Raw genomic sequence first — 21,920 nt, 5'->3', positions numbered from 1 at the left:
TTACTGCAGATTTGGTCGATGAAAAGATTCAAAAACAGTCGACAAGACGCACAAAAACTCCGAGGTCTACGGAAAGATTTGGAAACAAAGCCACGCATCGCCATGACGTCATCAATGCGTGTGACGTGTTACGGCGTGATGACGTATAGGCAGCAAGAAGCATTCTCCGAGGCCCAGGTAGTGTGAGTACAAACGGGCCTGGAGGGGGGGACAAGGACCCTAAAGCACGGGGCACGGGACGGACGAACAGTGTGTACAAGCCTCAAAATTCACAAGTGGGGATTTACTGACGCATTTTATCTTGTGGAACAAAACAATAAAATCTCTTTGAGTGTGTGTTTACCACAGACCCTTTCAATGGCATGTAACCAAAAAATCCATCCAAAAAAAACGTATTCAGCATTCTTAGTAATTTCGGGGTTTAAGGACTCATTCCTGCAGAATCTTATTCAAAGACACTGCCGATATTTTGTCTCCCACTCCACCGACACAATCAAGCTAGTGCCTCCGATTCCTCGTAGCGTAAACTGAACGCCTGTCTTTTTTTGTCTGTGACCCCAGGCCAGCCAGTGACAAGTCAAAGTCGTTGATATTATGGTTTGTCCATCTCGAGTAGACACGAGTTGGTACAGTCCAATCAGAGCTGCAGACAGCCATGAGTTCAGGAAGTGCTTCTGTAACATGTAATCTTTGAAAACTGAGGTTAAGATCGGACAAGCAGTTAGGATCATTTTCTGTACGGAAGCCCCGGTTTCTTATATCAATATATACAAACCTAAGAAATTAAATCCTCACCACCATGGCAACGGCATCTCCAAGGCAGCCATTTTGATTGCACCAGGGGTGACCCCCGTGGAAACAGACAGTCCCTGTTCAGTCACTTTAAAAATTCTCTCAGTTTCATCCCGCGACATGTTGAACATTCATCCCCGAAGCTTCCCTCTCAAATACAAACAGCTTAGAAAATCCAATAGCTAAAACATCTACAACATACTGTGATATTTACACCCCGTGATCGATACGTTTCTGTAACACTGGTTTCAGCGTGAGGGGGAAGAGTCGTTTCTCTACAGCTGAAGTAAAAACCTCGATGCATATACAGTTTACGGCTGATTGTGTGTGTAATAGTTGTGTTTGTAGGTCACGGTATGTAATAATATGGACATTCTTTATCATCTCGGCATCATCCTGTTTCTTTTTTAATACAGTTTTTCCATGAACAGGGTTGGGAAGTAATGGATGGTGTTGGTGGTTTTCAATTTACAGATAAATGGCAAATATACAGCAAAATCATAGTTACTGATGTTACACTACAGTTGAGTAGGGATTGGGAACATGGTCTACAACAGGGGTGTCAAACTCAGGCCCGTGGGCCAAATCTGGCCCCGCGGTGTAATTATATTTGGCCCGCAAGATCATATCAAGGTCCTATGAGAGCTGGCCCGCGAGTATAAAGCGCATACTACGTTACTTTCTGTTGACAAACATGAGCATCCATGCTACCAGTCTCTGCAGACAAACTCAACCCACCCCTCCCCAAAAACGACCCAAAGAAAGTCTTGTCTTGTCTGCAGAGAAAACTTAAGAAACACCACGACAAGTACAAGGACCTGCACTGAAAAGGTTCAACATTACACATCTGGAGAGATATTGAGTTTGGCCCGCAACGTTGTCCCAGTTTTTAAATTTGTCCCACTGTGAATTTGAGTTTGACACCGCTGGTCTACAACATGGGTGTCAAACTGATCCAGTAAAGGGCCGTGTGGCTGCAGGTTTTCATTCCAACCAAGCAAGAACACACCTGACTCGACTTACTCAATCACCTGAACTGTCTTCACACAGTTGATTTGTTGGACCAGGTGTGTTTCTGATTGGTTGGATTGAAAACCTGCAGCCACAGCGACTCTTTACTGGATCAGTTTGACACCCATGGTCTACAACTTAAATATTGTTTGCAGTTTAAAGGTAAAACGTGAAAACTGTTTCCTGTACACAAACTAAATACATACGGAAACGTGGCTAAGACCCACTGGCATCACCTTGTAACTGCGTAGCCCGGTGATGCTTCACTTCCTGCAGTTTTAAACACGTGGCAAACATTATATATTCAAACAAAACTACTTGGTTAGGTTTAAGAAGAGATCGAGGTTTGGGTCAAAATAAGTGCGCTTATGTTATGTAACTTGATGTGGTGAAAGTCGTGGGTTTGTCTGACCCATTCATCAACCCGGACTTCCTCCCTGCATGGACTTTGTTGCTCTTTTTACGACGTAACCTAACATCCAAGCGTCTAATGTTGCAATGACAATAACAATACCAGTGTCAATGCAAGCGACACTGGTATTGGCTTCAGTTTGTGGGTCCGTGTGTGTCATCACGGCAACATGTGGTCCTTGAAACCTACGCACCTACTGTAGTGACAAACGCCAGGAGGTTTGGAGTATTTTGCCAGGTGTCTGCCTGTCTGTCTGTCTGTCTGTGGACAGATTCTGTCTCTGGATAGCGTCGCGACCGCGCAAGATGCAGGGAACTTTACAGGTGTGTAGTTGAGACCAAATTGAAGGCCAAGCTCAAAGATGGCCGCGGTGCGAGCAAGAGCGTGGGAAGTAGGGGCATAGTAAGACGGTTTTGTTGTTTTTTATCTACCACCTGTCTGCGATAGACTGGCGTCCTGTCCAAGGTGTACCCCGCCTCACGCCCCATGCCAGCTGGGATAGGCTCAAGCCCCCCCCCCCGCGACCCTGACAGGGACAAGCGTTTGAAGATGATGAATCTACCACCTGTTTCTCATAAGTCAAAGTAACAGGAGTCTACTTTTAATTTCTAATTCAGCCTTTTATGAGCGCTGCTTTCATGGTTTCACCGTGTATTTAGAAAGTGAGTGACGTAATGAGGTGACCTTCCCAACCGTGTCCATGGAATTACAAAAAGATGTTAAATCTCAGAAGGTATCCTTAGTCCTTGTTTGATGAAAGGATAATATAGCTAGATATACTGTTTCACTTTGTTGTTCTCTTTGTGAATGGACAGAGTTTTGGAAATGATTCAGCTTCCTGTTTCCTGTGCTGCTTCACCCTGTCACCTGTGTATCACGGCCCCGATGATGAATGTACCCGTCTTGTTGCTACTAATCATCGTATCCCGCTCTCCTCCCCTCCTGTGTTCCCTCCCGGCGTGTTAAAAGTTTTGTTAAGTGTCTTCATCTTCGGGCTCGGCATCAGCAGTGAGTCATCCCTCCGCCCACTTGCTTCTCCTCCCCTCCTCTTTTCTTTCCTCCTCTCTCCTCTTTTTGATCTCCTTAAACATCCCTCCTTCTGCTGCATCCCTCCTCCCACACACTTTGAGGATACAGGATTCGTGTGTGTGCGTGTGTGTGTGTGTGTATGTGTGTGTGTATGTGTGTGTGTAAGAGCTGTAATGGATCCAATCTAATCCCCCTGGTTGTGATTCCCCTCCCCCCCTTCTCTGCGAACATAGCCTAGCATGGCGAGGCGTTCATTCGCATGTGCGTGTGATAGCGTGGAGGAGGCACGGCTGAGGGTGGCATCCCCATGGGCAGGGACTGGGGCGGGGGCCCGCTTGGGTGAGGGTGGGAGTGAGGGTGGCCGTGGCCATGCGATGCTCTGGATAGGGTGGAGGTGGCACCCAGGTGGAGGGGGTGTGGGTAAGAGGAGGAGGTGGAGGAGGAGGAGGCCGGCTGCAGCTGGTAGCTGGCTGCTGATGAAGGCCCGGAGGAAGAGGGTGTGGGCTGGGAGCTGCTGCCACCCTTGGGTTGCGCCTTCGAAGGTGGCGTCTGGTTGAGCTGGATGGAGATGTCAGAGGAGACGTCGGAGGCGCTGCGGCCCCGCTGCGGCGGAGGCCAGGAGTCTGGATGGAGAAACTGGCCGCTGTAGTCGCTGCATTCAGACATGCGGGGGCGGTAGAGGGCGGGGTGAGGCCTGTACAGCTCCTCCTCCGCATAACGCTTCATGAAGAGGTAGACGGACATCACTCCTGCACCCTGGGACACATGGACACGCACAACGATACAGTGGTTACTGCTACATCATATACAACATACATACTGTATCTCTTAAGTATAGACGAGTCCGACAAAGTACTCGAAGTGAACAGGACGCCAATGCTGCGGTGGCGTCTCCCTCCAGTATGTGCGTGATGAATGGGAGCTGTCATTATAGATGTACCTTTTCTACAACCTTCTCAAACCTTGACCTCATGAAGAGTGCTTGTGATTATTTACCTCAGCTACTTGACGTTAACGTTGTGCTCATTAGGTTGTCCTATTAGAACTTACGTTATATTTCACAATCAAACCACACTGAGTGAATTTAGTATGTGCGACCACGGCAGCCTTGATAGAGGCGTCTAACGTTAGCTAGCTAAGCATACTTAGCTTAGCTGACATTACTTTGTCACTGATTTAAGCGAGGCAGCCGCATGCTGTTCACTGTAAGACTGACGAGTGTGAACCAAAACTGAGCGTGCTGTTTCTGTTGGGAACAAAGTCCCCTCTGTTAATATACTTGATCCACTTCCAGAGAACATCTGCACGCCCAGGGAATCAATGTAGACCGTACGGCCTCATACAGGGGTGCTCTTCATGAGGTAAAGGTTTGTGTCGTTCGCATTCAGTTTTTTTCCAAAGTTCAACTTTCCCAATGCTGTTGGAGCAGCAGAGAGTTGCACGGGTTCTTCACGACTTCCCTGGATCGTTGTCAAAAGTAAAGCTGCATTAAAAGTACAGGTAAAAGTAGAAAAGGTTCACTTATAAAGACAGCTCCCATTCAAGCCTGCGCACACTGGAGGGAGACGCCACTGCAGTAACGACGGCTCGCCTGATTCGTCTATAAGCTCTGTAAGTGGATTTACTCTTCAATGAAAGCGTAAAGTGTTTTACTGCCCTCTAGGGTTGAAGTCTGTTGCACCAGACCACGCCCAGCCAGGGGCGGTGAAACTCATAGTAACCTGCTTTATCTTTGTCACATGTTTCACGGCTCCGCCTCTTTAGGAGACCAGCTGCAGGTCCTGAGGGTTTTGAGTCCAACGGGAGAAGTGAACGTGAACAGATTATGACTTCGCACCATAGTCAGTGAAGTCAGTAATGACATTGATGGATCAACTTCGCCTCAGATTACTGATTTATGTAATGCAAAATATGGCTGAAAAATAACATTTACTGCGTCCATTTAGGAGCGCGGACATCTGAACCATTTCAATCTTTGGTATAGAAATAATCTTTGGCTCCGCCTCCCTAAAGGTGCACTGAAACACCAGCGGTTCACTTCTACTTCACTGCAGCGAGGTGAGAAGTTGACTCATTCCATCAGGGTTATTCCTGGGCTTAGTGACTTGACGTTTATAACAGAAAGCCTGAATCGTGCCTGTTTGGTGTGGGTAGGATGTGAAACGTAAGATCTTCCCAAGAAAGACAGCACTCCAATTTGAGTTTTTGTCAACACACGGAAGTTCTGGGCAGGAGGTCGTTCTTCAGTGTGTATTCTGGCAATTTCCCAATCGATACACACGAGTGGGGTCAGGGGGAGCCACAACCTTTTATTATAACTGTGACGTTGCCAGAGTACACACTGAAGAAGCGCCTCTTCCCTCAAACACTTGTGTGGCACTAAAAAATCCAATTGGAGCGCTGAATGTCTCAGCCTTTCCTTTTTTATGATCTCCATTAAGGATCCAGAGCCCTCACTCTTTCTCAAATCCACCAACTCTGTGGAAGTGCAATACCGATTATATTCATATGCACCGATACTTTTATTACTCACTCCTGTCGGCACGTTATATCTCACAAAACACAAATTGTTGTGTTATGCTCTTGTTTTTATTGTTTTGTTATTATGTAGATCAGTATATTGACAGTAGTGGGGCGGCAGTAGCTCAGATCCATGAATGGAGCGTGGACTGGTGGCTGGAGAGGTGCCAGTTCATCTCCTGGGCACTGCCGAGGTGCTGTTGAGCAAGGCACCGAACCCCCAACTGCTCGGGGCGCCGGTCACTGGCCGCCCACTCGCTCTGACATCTCTCCATTAATTGCATGTATATAGGTCCTGTTTGTGCACGTGTGTGTATTTCGGGCCTGTGTGTGTGTAACGTGAAAAATTTGAATTTCCCCGTTGTGGGACTAATAAAGGAATTCTTCTTCTTCTTCTTCTTCGTAGTAGTAGTAGTAGTAGTAGTAGTATATTGAGAGGCAGCGCTGGGGATCTTTTCAAATGCGTTAAAATTAAAACATTTTATTTTTAAATTCAAATTAGATAGAAGGCAAAATATTTCAGTACGTGTTATTTCAGTCATATTTAATAAAAGGGGTGGAATTTAATACGTTTATACTTCTTCCTACTCCTTTTAGTGAACAGAATTTATATTTTTTCAGTTTACTTTGTTAAACTTTGTTATTGTACATTTATTTTTCTCTATGTGTTTTTTCCCCCCTTTTCTTTATGACTGCCCATTAATGTATGATCATTTTGTTTTTCCACATATTCGAAATGAACTAAACTAAACCTAACTAAACAAATAAATAGTTCACCCCCTATTACCTACTGGCTGCAGTAATTGGACATTGTATTGTATTTATTATTGACTGACTGTCGTCTTGCGTTGAAAGGAGCCAGTTGAGGTGGTTCAGGATCATCTGGTAAGGATGAACCCTGGGCGCCTCCCTAGGGAGGTGTTCCAGGCACGTCCAGCTGGGAGGAGGCCTCGGGGAAGACCCAGGACCAGGTGGAGAGATTAGATCTCCACACTGGCCTGGGAACGCCTCAGGATCCCCCAGTTAGAGCTGGTTAATGTGGCCCGGGAAAGGGAAGTTTGGGGTCCCCTGCTAAAGCTGCTGCCCCCGCGACCTGACCCCGGATAAGAGGCTGAAGATGAGATGAGATGTCATGCTAATAATGTGTATCTGATAAATATACACATCAAACAGCGCTGAAAGTCTATTTTTAAGTCTATTTCTATCAATGAAAGCTCAACATGAATGAATCCAAATGAGCTGCAGACGTCTCCGCACATCCCCTGACTCACAAAGGCGTTTCTGAAACACCAACAGGAACAGCCTCCCTTAAACTGCGACACACTGCCACCAGGAGGGGAGGAAATTAAATAATCCCTAGTCATTTTTGCTGAGAGAGCTGACAGAAAGGGCTCGCCGCTCAAAATGTATTCATGTTTTTTAAGCGGGGCATCTGCTGAGCATTCACAGCTCATTCACTATTCATCCACAACATCATCGTTACAACCGCCCTGGAAGTGTACGCGCGCGTGAAACAGCCCGTGTTACGCAGCTCCAGCAGAGATTAGAAGAGGAGGAGCGGAGAAAAACAGGAAAACGAGGAGCATGAGGGAGGAGGAGACGGTAGATGGTGAGAGGAAAGGTAACAACGGGGAGAGAAGGGAGGAAAAGAGGGGAGGGGAGGAAGGATGGATGAAGGGAGAACGATAAAGATAGAGTGATGGAAGAAGCAAGGATAGAGAGATAGAAGATAAAAAAGCAGGAGATGAAGAAGAGGAAGAGAAAAGATAAATGTAGATGATAAAAGAAGAGAAGAGAGGGAACGGTGGATAAGGGAAGAGGAGAAGAAAGAATGAAGAGGATAAGGAAATGGAGGAAAGGCAGAAAAGAAGAAATAGATGAGGAAGAGCGATACGAGAAGGTAAAGATAAAGAGAGGAGAAGAGAGAACAGATGATGAGGACAAAAAGATAAAGTCAAGTTGGGAAATAACGAACGGAGGAAGGGAAGCACATGTGAAAGAAGAGGAGAGTAAAATGGGAGAAGGCAAGAGGAGAGGAGGAGACGGTAGATGGTGAGAGGGAAGGTAACAAAGGGGAGAGAAGGGAGGAAAAGAGGGAAGGGGAGAAAGGATGGATGAAGGGAAAACGATAGGGATAGAATGATGGAAGAAGCAAGGATAGAGAGATAGAAGATACAAAAACAGGAGATGAAGAAGAGGAGAAGAGAAGAGAGGGAACGGTGGATAAGGGAAGAGGAGAAGAAAGAATGAAGAGGATAAGGAAATGGAGGAAAGGCAGAAAAGAAGAAATAGATGAGGAAGAGCGATACGAGAAGGTAAAGATAAAGAGAGGAGAAGTGCGAACAGATGATGAGGACAAAAAGATAAAGTCAAGTTGGAAATAAAGAACGGAGGAAGGGAAGCACATGTGAAAGAAGAGGAGAGTAAAATGGGAGGAGGCAAGAGGAGAGGAGGAGACGGTAGATGGTGAGAGGAAAGGTAACAAAGGGGAGAGAAGGGAGGAAAAGAGGGAAGAGGAAAAGAGGGAAGGGGAGAAAGGATGGATGAAGGGAAAACGATACAGATAGAATGATGGAAGAAGCAAAGATAGAGAGATAGAAGATGTAAAAAAGCAGGAGATGATAAGAGGAAGAGAAAAGATAAATGTAGACGATAGATAAGAGAGGCAACTTTAAGGAAGAGAAGAGAGGGAACGGTGGATAAGAGAAGAGGATAAGGAAATGGAGGAAAGGCAGAAAAGAATAGATAGATGAGGAAGACGAGGAGGGATGAGCGATACGAGAAGGTAAAGTGCGAACAGATGATGAGGAGAAAAAGATAAAGTCAAGTTGGGAGATAAAGAACGGAGGAAGGGAAGCAGATGTGAAAGAAGAGGGGAGTAAAATGGGAGGAGACAAGAGGAGAGGAGGAGACGGTAGATGGTGAGAGGAAAGGTAACAAAGGGGAGAGAAGGGAGGAAAAGAGGGAAGAGGAAACGAGGGAAGGGGAGGAAGGATGGATGAAGGGAAAACGATAAAGACAGAATGATGGAAGAAGCAAGGATAGAGAGATAGAAGATGTAAAAAAGCAGGAGATGAAGAAGAGGAAGAGAAAAGATAAATGTAGAGGATAAATAAAAAGAAGAGAAGAGAGGGAACGGTGGATAAGGGAAGACGATAAGGAAATGGAGGAAAGGCAGAAAAGAAGAAATAGATGAGGAAGACGAGGAGGGAAGAGCGATACGAGAAGGTAAAGATGAAGAGAGGAGGAGTGAGAACAGATGATGAGGACAAAAAGATAAAGTCAAGTTGGGAAATAAAGAACGGAGGAAGGGAAACAGATGTGAAAGAAGAGGAGAGTAAAATGGGAGGAGACAAGAGGAGAGGAGGAGGGATGAAGGGAAAAAGGAGGGGAAACAGGGACGAGTCATCAGGACTAAAAACTAGAAAGCACTCGGAGGAGATGGGGAAAAAAGAGACAGAGAGGAGATAAGACAGGAAGGCAAGAGGACAGGGAACGAGATAAGAGAAGAAGAAAAGAGAGAGAGGAAGGGACAACAGAGGATTAAAGAACGGAAGATAAAAGGAAGAAGGAAGAGACAAGATAAAAGTAGAGGACGAAGAGAGAGAGAGAAGGAACATTCGGATGCATTTGAAGCGGGGCTGCGACCGAGCTGCTGCCCTCAAGTATTCAAGCTATTAACATTTATGAATATTGATGCAGGCAGGATGACGGGCTCCTACGCAGGCACTTTTCAATGTGTGTGTGTGTGTGTGTGTGTGTGAGAGAGTGTGTGTGTTTAGCTGGATAAAGCCATTTTAGTAGTGAGCTACAAGCAATCTGTGTGTCTGCGTTTGTGCACATGCTCGAGTGTGTTTAGCAAAACGGTGGTTGGTCCGCATCCAAGTCAGGATCCAAACAATCTGTGTGTGTGTGTGTGTGTGTGTGTGTGTGTGTGTGTGTGTGTGTGTGTGTGTATGTGTGTGTGTGTGTGTGTGTGTGAGAGTGTGTGTGTTTAGCTGAATAAAGTCTGCATTTGAGAAGCGAGCTACAAGCAATCTGTGTGTCTGCGTTTGTGCACATGCTCGAGTGTGTTTAGCTAAACGGTGGTTGGTCAGCATCCAAGTCAGGAACCAAACAATGTGTGTGTGTGTGTGTGTGTGTGTGTGTGTGTGTGTGTGTGTGTGTGTGTGTGTGTGTGTGTGTGTGTGTGTGTGTGTGTGTGTGTGTGTGTGTGTGTGTCTGTGTGTCTGTGTGTCTGTGTGTGTGTGTGTGCGTATTATCTCCTTTGTCAGTTACACAGTGTCAGTAAATGTTAAGCATCAGTGCACATTGGTGTCACAGTGAACCGCGAGTGTGTGTTTACTTTAACACATCTGCAGTGTGTGTCTGCATTTGTGTACATTAGAGATCGACCAATGTGGGTTTTTTAGGGCCGATCAGCTTTAGCCCACGACGATGAGTGAGATGAGTGAGATTAGTGATGAGTGAACTTCAAAAAGGCGTCTCCAGCAACACACACCTGCCTTCGGACGCCTGATTGGAAATAAAGAAATCGGCGAACGCAGCAGCACGAAAGTTGGCCGATAACAACGGCACGCCGACGTATCTGTCCATCACTAGTGTACATGCACTACACACGCAAATGTTTATGCATGACAAAATCTGTGTGTGTTTGTGTGTGTGTGTGTGTGTGTGTGTATTGTGCTTCCATTACCTCTTTGAGCAGGAAGGAGGAGGCGGCGAAGGCGAAGGACCAGCCGTAGCGGTAGTGGAAGAACTGCTCTGGCTCTCTGGGTCGATTCATCACCTCGTCATTAATACTGGAGATGTACAGGACCAGACCTACCACCAGACTGAGACCTGCACACACACACACACGCACACACACACACACACTGATTACTACAGATACAGAAGGTTTCATGGTAGTGCACTGCACCCTCAGAGGCTCATTTGTCCTGTTTGAGCGTCAAACCTTCACCTCCTGCATCTTTAAAGTGAACACACACTCTGTCCATGGTGCTGACCTTACTGACATCCTCACTGCTCTTCCAGCCGTGTGGATGTTAGCTGACAGCCAGATATCTCGTCTCGTCAAACCTCCTGGAGGTCAAAGAGAAACTCATGCGGAAACTTTTAATGAAAAATCACTGTAGGTACACTTTAAAGCACCAAGTGTTCGGGGGCGGAGAGGTTGTTCTGAGTGGAGCAGCCGGGCCAGATAAACTCACTGAGACATTATGACATTTAGTTATTTTTGTTTCTTCCATCCCTCACAAAATTCCTACAAACGATGGAAAACTAGAAAACCCAGGAGGCTAATGCTGCGTTGCCCGTGTTACCCTGCAATAATAATCCCATTTGAATAGGTTTTTATTCTCTTTGTGTTGTGCGTGCTCTGTAGCTGGTGGAGCTAATGATAACATGTCCTCCTTGTACTGTAAATAGGCTGAGAAACCCCAACAGCAGGCTGTGCTGTATTACAGAGATAAACAAGGACAATCACACACACACACACACACACACACACACACACACACACACACACACACACACACACACACACACACACACACACACACACACACACACACACACACACACACACACACACACACACACACACACACACACACACACACACACACACACACACGGACACAGTGAACCCTCATTAGGAGTGTGAGTTCCTCCACCCCTGTCGAGAGACTAAACCACTGCAGCTGACCTCCAAAATCCTCCAGCAGCGAAAGTCTGACACGCAGAAAAGATGCTTTGAAAAAATCACCTCACAGCTCTTTTTCTCTCAAAAACACACATACGTGATTTGTTAACGTACAGTACAACGCAACTTTATCAGTAATGAAACACATAAAAACTAGTCAGCGTGGACTTTCATTACAAAACACGTTAAGCTGGATTTAGGCTTTAGAGTTTAGGGGTGTCGCAGAGGCTCTGTGGCTCCGTGGAGCGGACGTGCTCCTCCTAAAATATGTTACTACACGTGCAGAGGATGCGACGTGATCGGAGAGGTATCACAGGTCCTTCCTTCCTGCTGCTGTCAGACTTTACAATCAGCACTGCTCCCAATAGACTACTGACCTCATCCTGTACCCTGCACTGTGCAATATGTCTGTACTATGGGCACTTCTGCTTTTTGCACTATTTGGACTTATTTAATCATATTTATTCATTTTTTACAAATAAACAAAACAAGAACAACTGCACTATATCATGTGTATATGTACATATGTCTATTTCTATTTCTTCCCTTTTAAATTTAACTTTATTGTTTATTTTTGCTATTTTTTACCTTATTTTGTCATATTCTGTTGCTGCTGTGACAAAAGAATTTCCCTGTCTGTGGGACATTAAAGGTTTTCTGATTCTGATCGGTCAGACAGCCCGTGCTGCTTGTGGTCTGCACTTACAGTATATCTATGACTTATATATAGTGATCTAGCGAAGCCATTTCTAGTGCTAACTCCTCCTCCCTTCTACCTTGAAACGGTTTAATGTAACAGAGGTGGTGTTAGCAGTTACTAGAAGCACTGTCTGACTTCTAACAACCAGTGCAGCTGCGTCAATGTCAACTATATTTGCAACCCGTTCTCAATCCCAACTTGTCAAATACAGCAGTTTGGTCGGTGGCCCTCAGCGTCTGATAACGACTACTCTGCCTCACAACACATCAGGCGCTCTCCTCCCCCACTGCTATCTCTGCTATCAGGCTGTGTCAGCGATGTGGAGACGCACAAGGCACCCTTTGGTGTCCGTATGAGACGCACCAGGCTCAGTTTAAGGCGTATTCAAGGGTAAGGGTAAAACAAACACATGGTTTTGACCCAAGAGATCAGTCTGTGTCCTGTGTGAAACCACAAGTTGTGTTTACAGTCCCCCTCCACTGAAAAATATGTTTCTGTCCTCTAAAATGTCATTGACTTTAATGACTTGTGCTTTAAACTTGGGTTTGATTGACAGGTAACCTCCGGAGAGCGTGCTGCAGAAAGAGACTTAAAACATAAAGACTTGAAACACGCTCTTTATTTCATGTTTTATCAGTCACTTCCATAATACGGAGGTGATGTCAAACTGTTGGATTTAACTGTGAAAAATGGAAAGAGAATATTAAAGTGAGACTTGTAATTCTCCGTGTTGGCCATCAGATGGCAGCGTTGTGACTGAATGCACACCTCAGCTCTCTTGTGCGGGCGACACGTGCATGAACACGCGCACACACATTCACAGAGGGAGAGAGGGGGAAAAGAGAGAGAACTGGAGGAGAGAAGTTAAGGACAGACAGGAGAAACGGGAGGAAACAGCTGCTCCACAGCCGCCATGTTGAAATGTCAGGCTGGACTGTGACTGAAGGGCATTTTTCATGACACTCGCTGACTGAGACAAACTGGTTTTGCTACAGAGTGGCTCTAAAACACCACTGATTGTTAAACTTAAATATATAACAAAATAAAGAAAGGATAGAAAGCATTTTGTGCTTTTGTCCAACAGCTGCCAGTGTGTTAAATCTGCACACACACTGATCTGGTGTGTGTTCAGATCTGTATGTTTTGATTTATGTGTATGCATGCATGTGTTTTCCTCCATCTTGGCTCGGTGACATGCCCATGACATCATGGTTGTCGCGTCTGTCCAAGTGTCCAGTCAGCAGTCCACCATGCTAAGCTAGCATCTGTGAGGTAAAGCTCACTCGTGCAAAAAAACAACAACCACGAGCTGCAGAAACAGGAAGGTGATGTCATCCTGTCTGCTCAGAGCAAGAGACAAAAATCCAAACAACCCCTTAATCAGCTGAACGCTCGACCCTGCACTCGAGGTAACTGACCACAGACGTCACCCAGCTGTCCTGCAGCGACACGGGGAAGTGATGTCACCCTTTTGGCTTCAGTGACTCTCCTGCACAACAGGACTCGGATACACATGAAGCAGGAGGTTCAGTGAGAGAACAGAGGACACACGTTTATCCTCAGAGACACAAAAAGATGAATTACATGAAGGTGCAAACTTCTTATTTGTTATGTCTTTTTCACTTAAAAAGGAGCAGTGTGTAGGATTTGAACTGGTTGTAAAAATAGAAGAGAATATTGCTAACAATGGTGTCATTGTTTTATAATCACCTGAAACTAAGAATCTGTGTTTTTAACGAGCCCTTCATATCTACACGGGGAACAAGCCATGTGGCACCACCATGTGGTATAGCCCAGAACGGACAAACCAAACAATGGCTCTAGAGAGGGTCCCTGTTGTTCTGTCACCTAAAGGCCACCGTAGATTCTCCTATACGCTGGTAAAGGGAGGGGTGAGGGGAGGGGCATTCAGTTGCAATCTGCAACCTTACTGCTACATGCTATTCAGAGTCCCTCAGTTTAAACGCAACAGGCAGATGAATTCTTTCATACGTTAGTGTATCCTGCTATTTTAGACCCTTCGTCTGCAGATTGTTGGTGTCTGGCTTTATGTTGACTTGTGTGCATCTTTGAAGCCAATCAAACAACGTTCCTTTCCTAAAAAAATATGCATGCCAATTTAAAAAAAACTACATAATCTTCCCTTCTAATGGCCAATTGCCGTGTTTTGGTGCATGTGAAACACCATGGTCAAACTCCTGTGGTTCATGTTTGAGTGCAAGTCTTTCCTAAGGTTCCTTTTGTCAGGAGCAGGCTCTTAAAAATACACTGTGGCCAAGAGTATCACTCACTCACTCATCTTCAACCTCTTATCCGGGATCTAGCAGGAGAACCCAAACTTCCCTTTCCCGGGCCACATTAACCAGCTCTAACTGGGGGATCCCGAGGCGTTCCCAGGCCAGTGTGGAGATCTAATCTCTCCACCTGGTCCTGGGTCTTCCCCGAGGCCTCCTCCCAGCTGGACGTGCCTGGAACACCTCCCTAGGGAGGCGCCCAGGGTTCATCCTTACCAGATGATCCTGAACCACCTCAACTGGAGCACTAGGCTCTACTCCGAGTTCCTCAAGGATGGCCGAACTTCTGACCCTATCTCTAAGGGAGACTCTGGCCACCCTCCTGAGGAACCCCTTCGCTTTATCGCACCGTTGTGACGAAAAGAGAGCTGAGTCAGAAGGCAAAGCTCTCGATCTACCTGTCAATCTTCATTCCTTCCCTCACCTGTGGTCATGAAAGCTGGGTCATGACAGAAAGAACCAGGGTGCGGGTACAAGCGGCCGAAATGGGCCAAAAGTACGTGTCCACTAAAACATTACATAGATGTGTGTGATGTGATTGTTAAACATGTCATTCCAAAATCATGGACACTACTTTACTCCTCAAACAGCCTCAACTCTTCTGGTTTTCTTACTCTGGGATTTGCCCCCATACAGCCACAGGCGCTTCAGTGAGGTCCAACACTGATGTGGGGCAATACGACCTGGATCACAGTCAGAGCTCCAGTTCATCCCAAAGATGTTGGATGAAGTTAAAGTCAGGGCTCTTTTCAGGCCAGACAATGTCTTTACGGAGCTGCCTTTGTGCATGTGCCTTTGTGAAACTGGAAGGTGAGTCCGTGTCTTTCATACAGTCTGCCATGTGGGTCTATAAAAGGGTGTGATGAACCTTTTCCACACAGCACTTCCAGCTACATAGCTCGTATAGATGTGACTGAACTGAAGGTTGGTGTCCAGTCCGCTTACTGCAGCAAGACAATGTGAGATTTTTGGCTCAGACCAAAAACGTGTCATCCTGAAGAAAACCGACCTCCTCATTACCAGCTCTCTGACTGAAATGTCAAACTACAACAAAGTCGCCTTCCAGACTGTTTGGTTTAAGTCCTCACTTTTACCCAAAAGCCTGCAGCGAGACATCACATCACTGGCGCCCTGTGGCCGCCTCGGTGGAGGGCAATTATTAGGAATTAAATCCTGTTCACTGTTCAGCCAGCAGCAAGAACAAGGTACGGTCTGACGAGCTGTCAACTGGAAGGGAAATGAGATTCTTCCATCCACTCAGATGTCTTCATTAACCTTGAAGAATGGTGAGTCTAACAAGCTTGCTTCTCAACCTCTGCTCCGCTGCATCTTATTTAATCCGACAGGTGAGGGAGGAGCTTAACAGGGACAGGGACAAGCGGTTGAAGATGAATGAATGAACTTCATACATCTTACCGTAGCTGTTTGACTCTTAACAAGGTGCTACAAAGTCTTTGCACACACTGTTTATATATTGTGGTGCTGTAACCTGCAGCTGTGACGGTGTCTTCAAGGACAACCGGCAAAACAAAATGTTGAAAGCTGCAGAACATAAAAGAAAACTGATGTTGCAACAGACAGTTAGAGGACAAGCCGGTCAAAAAGTAATCCCACAAACTGTAACTTCAGCTGTTCTTAAATCTCCGATACGACACCAGCTCTGAAGCTTTATCATCTGTAGTAACGGGAGAAGTTTTAAGTCTTCTCCAAAGCCTTCGATTTAAAGCGAGGCAAGGAAAAGAGTGACCCCAGAGCAGCCGAGGAGAGTTCCCGGCCCCGATTCAGTCACTTCATCATAAACCTTTGGGGGCGCGTCCGGCCGGGACACAGAGAAATAATCCTCACAGCGCTGCATCTGCCCTATTAGTTGGACGGAGTTTGCTGTATTTTACTTTTGGCATGAATTCACTAAGCAAGGCGCATTTAGTATTCCTAGAAAATGTGGTCGATCCTCACAGATTCTCCCACCGCTGTGTACTGAGGTTTGTCTCCCAGGCTGCTTTGCGACGACTCCGAGACACAGCAGAGTAATTGGAAAGTGTGGAAACAAACCGTGACAAGAAAAGCCTGCAGTCTGTCGTGGTTCCACAGGAGGATAAAATTTGTGTTGTGTGAATTTTTGATTGTTAGCGAACCTCGTTTCTCCTGCTGTGAAACGAGGCGGGACGGACTTTAATGACTTGTTTGTAGTGTACGTTCCCCCCCCCTCTGTGTGCGCCTTGTACCTGATAGTATGAAGAAAATCCCGGAAACAAAGGCGAGGATGGTGCGCTGCGGCCGAATGTGTCCAATGTTGCTGATGACGAAGGCGGTGAAGACGAAGAGCAGGGAGACCATAGGGAAGGGGGTGGCAGTTCGGACCATTTCTGGAGGACAGAGAGGACGTTTGGAGAAGAACAGACGTGGTTAAAAACAGTGAGACACGTCTTATAACCCACAAAGGGATGCCAGGTTGCAATGTGAGGTGAATTTGAGTTCAAGAATTTCACGTGTTTTCCTGGAAACTCATAACCATAACGTGCAAAATGTAGAAAATCCATGATTTGAATAACTAAATAGGTATTTTCTGATTAGGATGCCCCCCCCTCTTTAAGTCACTTAGTCATCTAATGGGCCATTTGGATCTTTGTCGACCAAGATCTCTTTGGTCGATTAGTGTGTTTATGCTTTTTCATGCTAAATAAATTACTATTATTTCTGAAATTGAGGATAGCCCTTTTTCTGATGACGGGTTTTTTAAAAAACCTTTTTATGTGTTTTCAAATACCCATTTTCATTTGTCTGGCTCCAGACCTCAGACTCCGCCCACTCCACAGACTGATTTGTGTGGCATCGTGACACGAAACTGTGGTTTTATCAGTTAAAACAACACAGAAGAGCCAGTCAGCACCGTGTGGGGAGTAACTATTACACAATCAGCGCCATGATCAGAACTAACACTGTTGTCAAGATGTGTTTTTCCATTACTGGCCAATCACAACCAACTTTAAGCTAAAAGTGCTTCCACAGAGTCTGTTGTCGCTACTGTTGCAGCTGTAAAACGGTGAATACATTGTTTTGAGCGTCCAAGTCTGATAACCCCTCGGAAATCAGCAGCATGATTTAATTATTTTACCCCTGTTCAAGTGAGCATAGTGAATGTCGACGCTCCTGTCTGACATGAGGCAACAGGTGTGTATCTTTACTGCACACTCTTAAGCAGAGGTCTGCAGGAGATCACTCAGGGTTACGTTGAACGAGGCAGCGTATGATTTATTTAGCGACTTCTCCCACGGTGCAACTGCAGTGTTATGACTCGTGCTCTTACCCGAGGACATTTATCCAGCATTAAATGGACCAAATGCCCCCCCTCCAACCTCCACCCCCACCCCCCGGTGCCTCCAACACCAGTGTGTTGTACTTCACAGAGATGGAGGGCAGAGCACTCTGAAGCCAGTTCACAGTGTCAACATCTTTAATCATTAAAACAGCTCAGAGACAGGATAGCTCCGCGGGGACCTTCAGCGAGCTCCTCACATTCATTCACTGTTTGGCCCAAAAATGATTCAGTGAACACGGGGGTCTTTAAAGATAAACATGCTTTCTTTGGCTAGCATAGTTAGCCTTGTAGAAGGGAAAAGAAGCTTAAATCAAATCGATTGTGTTGATATTTTTTTACTTAAGGGGGGACTACCGGAAAAAAACATTTTTTTAAAATGCACAGGTTCATTTTGAGATGTTAGGCTATTTTGCTTCAAAGAAAACAAGCAAATACACATTTAGGTTGGTTGCTTTAGGCTGTGTTTGGTGTAAACCCGCGACACATGTTGAGTATCATTTCTGGAAATGTTTGAAAATTAGGTCATATTTCCAAAGCTTGTATGAAATATTTATATTTACATGTGATTGTCCTTCAGGGCGGGAGATCAAGAATAAATCAGGAACCTTTATACATGAGATAAAGAAATGTTCTGCAGTGGGACTCCATTTCTACAACACTCAGATTTAACGTTTGGCCTCAGGATCCCCCAGTTAGAGCTGGTTAATGTGGGGTTAAGGGAAGTTTGGGGTCCCCTGCTAAAGCTTCTGCCCCCGAGACCCGACCCCGGATAAGAGGGTGAAGATGAGATGAGATGAGATGAGATGACCTTTTATATCTGCCGCTCTAATGCAGTAACGGCGTGGCAGTAACGATGTGGCAGTAAAGGGGCGGGTTAAGTTTTGGCTGCACTTGATAACTGCGGATGCCGTGTGGCTGCAGCAGCATGCGTGAAGCCTGTTGACTTTTAGGACTTGAGGATAATACACCCTCCGACCACAGATCAGGCTATAATGGCCGCTCTCTGCATTTCTGCACACTGACTCCGTTTTAGCCAAAAACTAATAATAAAAACAACAAAAGAGAGATGATTGTTTTCTTTGTTTACTCAAACAAACTGTGGATAAAACACACGTTGGGTTCTCTTGGAAAATACCTTAAATAAGCCCCGATGAGGACCAACAATGGTCCGCATATTTTTGCTTTTTTTGCGGTTTAAAGTGCAATAAAGTCGGAGTGTTAGGGCGCACTCACACTGTCCTTCTGGCCGGGGCCAAAACCGTTTTTTCAGCTAAAGCCTAGTTCCTTTAAGCAGTGTGAGTGCACCTGCTCCGCGCATAACTGCTGCCAGCGGGCCGTCCACGGCCGGCTTGAAAGAGGTGTGCTTTAGCGGAGCCGTTTGCACATGTACGAGCACGAGCGTGCGCACGTGTACGAGCACAAGCACGAGCCCTACGGCAATAGCGTTATGTCCGCCTGTTCGGACATGTAAATAGAAGGAAGGACCATGCGCGGACATTTCAAACAATGGCGGTGAAAGGTTCACGTTGGTGTGATGCGGAGGTGGAGTGTTTACTGCAGATTTGGTCGGATGAAAATATTCAAAAACAGTCGACAAGACGCACAAAAACTCTGAGGTCTACGGAAAGATTTGTTAACAAAGCCACACACACACACGCGATCAATGCGTGTGACGTGTTACGGCGTGATGACATATGGACAGCAAGAAGCATTGGCCGGCCCTGGCAGTGTGAGTACAAACGGGGCTGGGGCGCGGGGGGAGAGGGAGGGGGGACAAGTACCCTAAAGCCCGGGTCGCGGTACGGAAGGACAGTGTGAGTACGCCCTTAAAGTAAATTATTCTGATGTCTCCTTAAACAGGTTTGCTGTGCTGTGAATCACATTTAAAGCTTATATAAAGAATATAAGTTGTAAATCTTAAAAGGTAAAGATGGTAACGACGATGGTAAAATCCATCAAACTCAAGTGATTATGATCTAATGTACGTGCTCGTGTATGTGGGGATGTGACTTACTGAGTATGTTGGCTGTGTTTTCGGTGGTGATCTCTATCTCTGGCTCGGTAAAATACTCTGACGCCACGCATCTGCCCTTCTCTGGTCCTGAGAGAGAAAGAGAGAGAGAGAAGGGAACAGAGGAGAGAGAGATGAGTGGGAGGCATTTGTGTCTTGTCTGGGTCAAACACAATATGGAGATATTTAAATATGGAAATGAAACCAGAATAAACTAACAAATAACAAAACAGAAGTTTAGAAAACAGTGAGAAAGGGCAGACGGAGAGGCCGAGAATGAGACAAACAAAGAGATTTCCAAAGGGCGAGTGAAAAAGAGAGGTGAGAGAGGATAGAGAGACCCCAAAAGAGATTATGAAGAGAGGGAAACGGAGGCAGAGGACGGAGAGAGAGAGGAAAAAGTGAATAAGACGCAGGAGACGGATGAAGGTCAGGAGGTTCAGGAGAAAACACGGACTGGGCTGAGAGAGAGGAGCTGAATACAGACGCGATAATTAACATTAAACTGTATGTACACACACGCACACACACACGCACACACTCACACACACAGGCACACACACACTCACACACACGCACGCACACGCATGCACACACACATGCACGCACACACACACGCACGCACAAACACGCACGCACACATGCACACACACATGCATGCACACACACACACACACACACATGCACGCACACAGGCACACACACACACACACAGGCGCACACACACAAACACACGCACGCACGCGCACACATGCACGCACACAGGCGCACACACACACACACACACGCACGCACACACATGCACACACACATGCACACATGCACGCACACAGGCACACACACACACACAGGCGCACACACACACACACACACACACATGCACACGCACACACACAAACACCTATATACGCACAAAAATATGTCAACAAAATGATGCATGTAGACTTTTTCTCTCCTTTCTCAGACACACACACACACACTCGCTCTCTCTCACACACACACACACGCACGCACACACACACACACACACACACACACACACGGCTGTTCCAAATGCCACCAGCGTTTTCTCCTCCTCTGACCTTTTGTACCAGGCGTCAGACAACAGGGAAACACAAACATGGCCGCCTCCCCAGAGCAACACCATCCTGACCCGAAACACTGAGACAGCTACTGCAATAAGGACAGTTATTTGTATCTGTGGTGGCCACCCTGCTCTGTGTGTGTGTGTGTGTGTGTGTGTGTGTGTGTGTGTGTGTGTGTGTGTGTTCTGTATGCATGAATGAACACTTATCTTTTTGTTTTGTTTTTTGAATGGGTCGCCACCATCTTTAAAGGCAAAATTCAACCGGAGGTGACACACAGCTCTACTTGTTTGTGTTGTCTCTGCTTTAAATGTAAAAAGTGACATTTGAACAGAATCTTTGGCTGTAAACCTGCAAACGTTAGATGTGATGTCAGGGGTTTAATAGCCATCTAACGCAGGTGAGTCTGACCCTCTGTCCATGGGTGTCTAAAGACAAATGGACGCAGCGTTCGAGGACCCGTTCGATCGAAAGCTGCTCAGTGTCACATGAGGCCAAAAAAGTTCAACTGATGTTTATTAAAAACAGTAAAAAATACTTGGCTACTTCCTGTCGAGTGCTTCAGCTATGGATATGGATAAAATGGTTTAATCAGGAGGCTCTTCTAGACTTTCTAAACCTTATCGGACTAAATGGATCAAATTCTAATAGTGACAAACGTTTCACGGGGGGTTCAATGTCCTCAACCCAACTCACATACGTTTTTTTACGGGACCCTTTGGCGTCACTTGTCAATGCTCTGGGTAGCCCTGCGTGTCGAACACACAATGCTCCTCTACAGTTGTGTGTCGTGTTTTTAACGTTATGAATTCAATCAAAACAACATGGTTAGGTGAGGGTTGGTAAAAGCATTGTGGGTAGGGTTAAAATAAGTGTGTTTGTAATGGTTTTGCTGTTACTTTGACCCATCTACCACCCAAACCTGCCTGTGCTCTCCTGTACTCTCATTCATGCCACCAAGGCCTGATAACAAATTTTGCAGGGCAATAAATGTCCCAGAAATGATTGCGAGAAGCGATAATATCCTCGTTTTGAGGCCA

The 21,920-nt window shown here is 45.9% G+C and overlaps 1 protein-coding gene across 1 annotated transcript in view; it reads right to left on the bottom strand.

The window, feature by feature from the left end:
• Positions 1-3,478: 3,478 nt before the first annotated feature.
• Positions 3,479-21,920, bottom strand: part of LOC310955593 (voltage-dependent calcium channel gamma-7 subunit-like) — a gene marked incomplete at its 3' end in the record, with an annotated part of 84,297 nt that continues 65,855 nt past the window's right edge. Inside the window, exons 3-6 of the mRNA XM_083925509.1 lie at positions 19,799-19,885; positions 16,691-16,831; positions 10,461-10,606; positions 3,479-4,000 (exon numbers count right to left, since the gene is read on the bottom strand). Coding sequence (XP_083781635.1) covers positions 3,479-4,000; positions 10,461-10,606; positions 16,691-16,831; positions 19,799-19,885 — 896 coding nt within the window. The remainder of the gene's footprint in view (positions 4,001-10,460; positions 10,607-16,690; positions 16,832-19,798; positions 19,886-21,920) is intronic.

The sequence above is a fragment of the Echiichthys vipera genome, assembly GCF_963691815.1.
Source record: "Echiichthys vipera genome assembly, chromosome: 13".
In the NCBI taxonomy this organism is placed as follows: domain Eukaryota; kingdom Metazoa; phylum Chordata; class Actinopteri; order Perciformes; family Trachinidae; genus Echiichthys; species Echiichthys vipera.
This window is presented reverse-complemented; position numbering and strand designations above follow the sequence as displayed.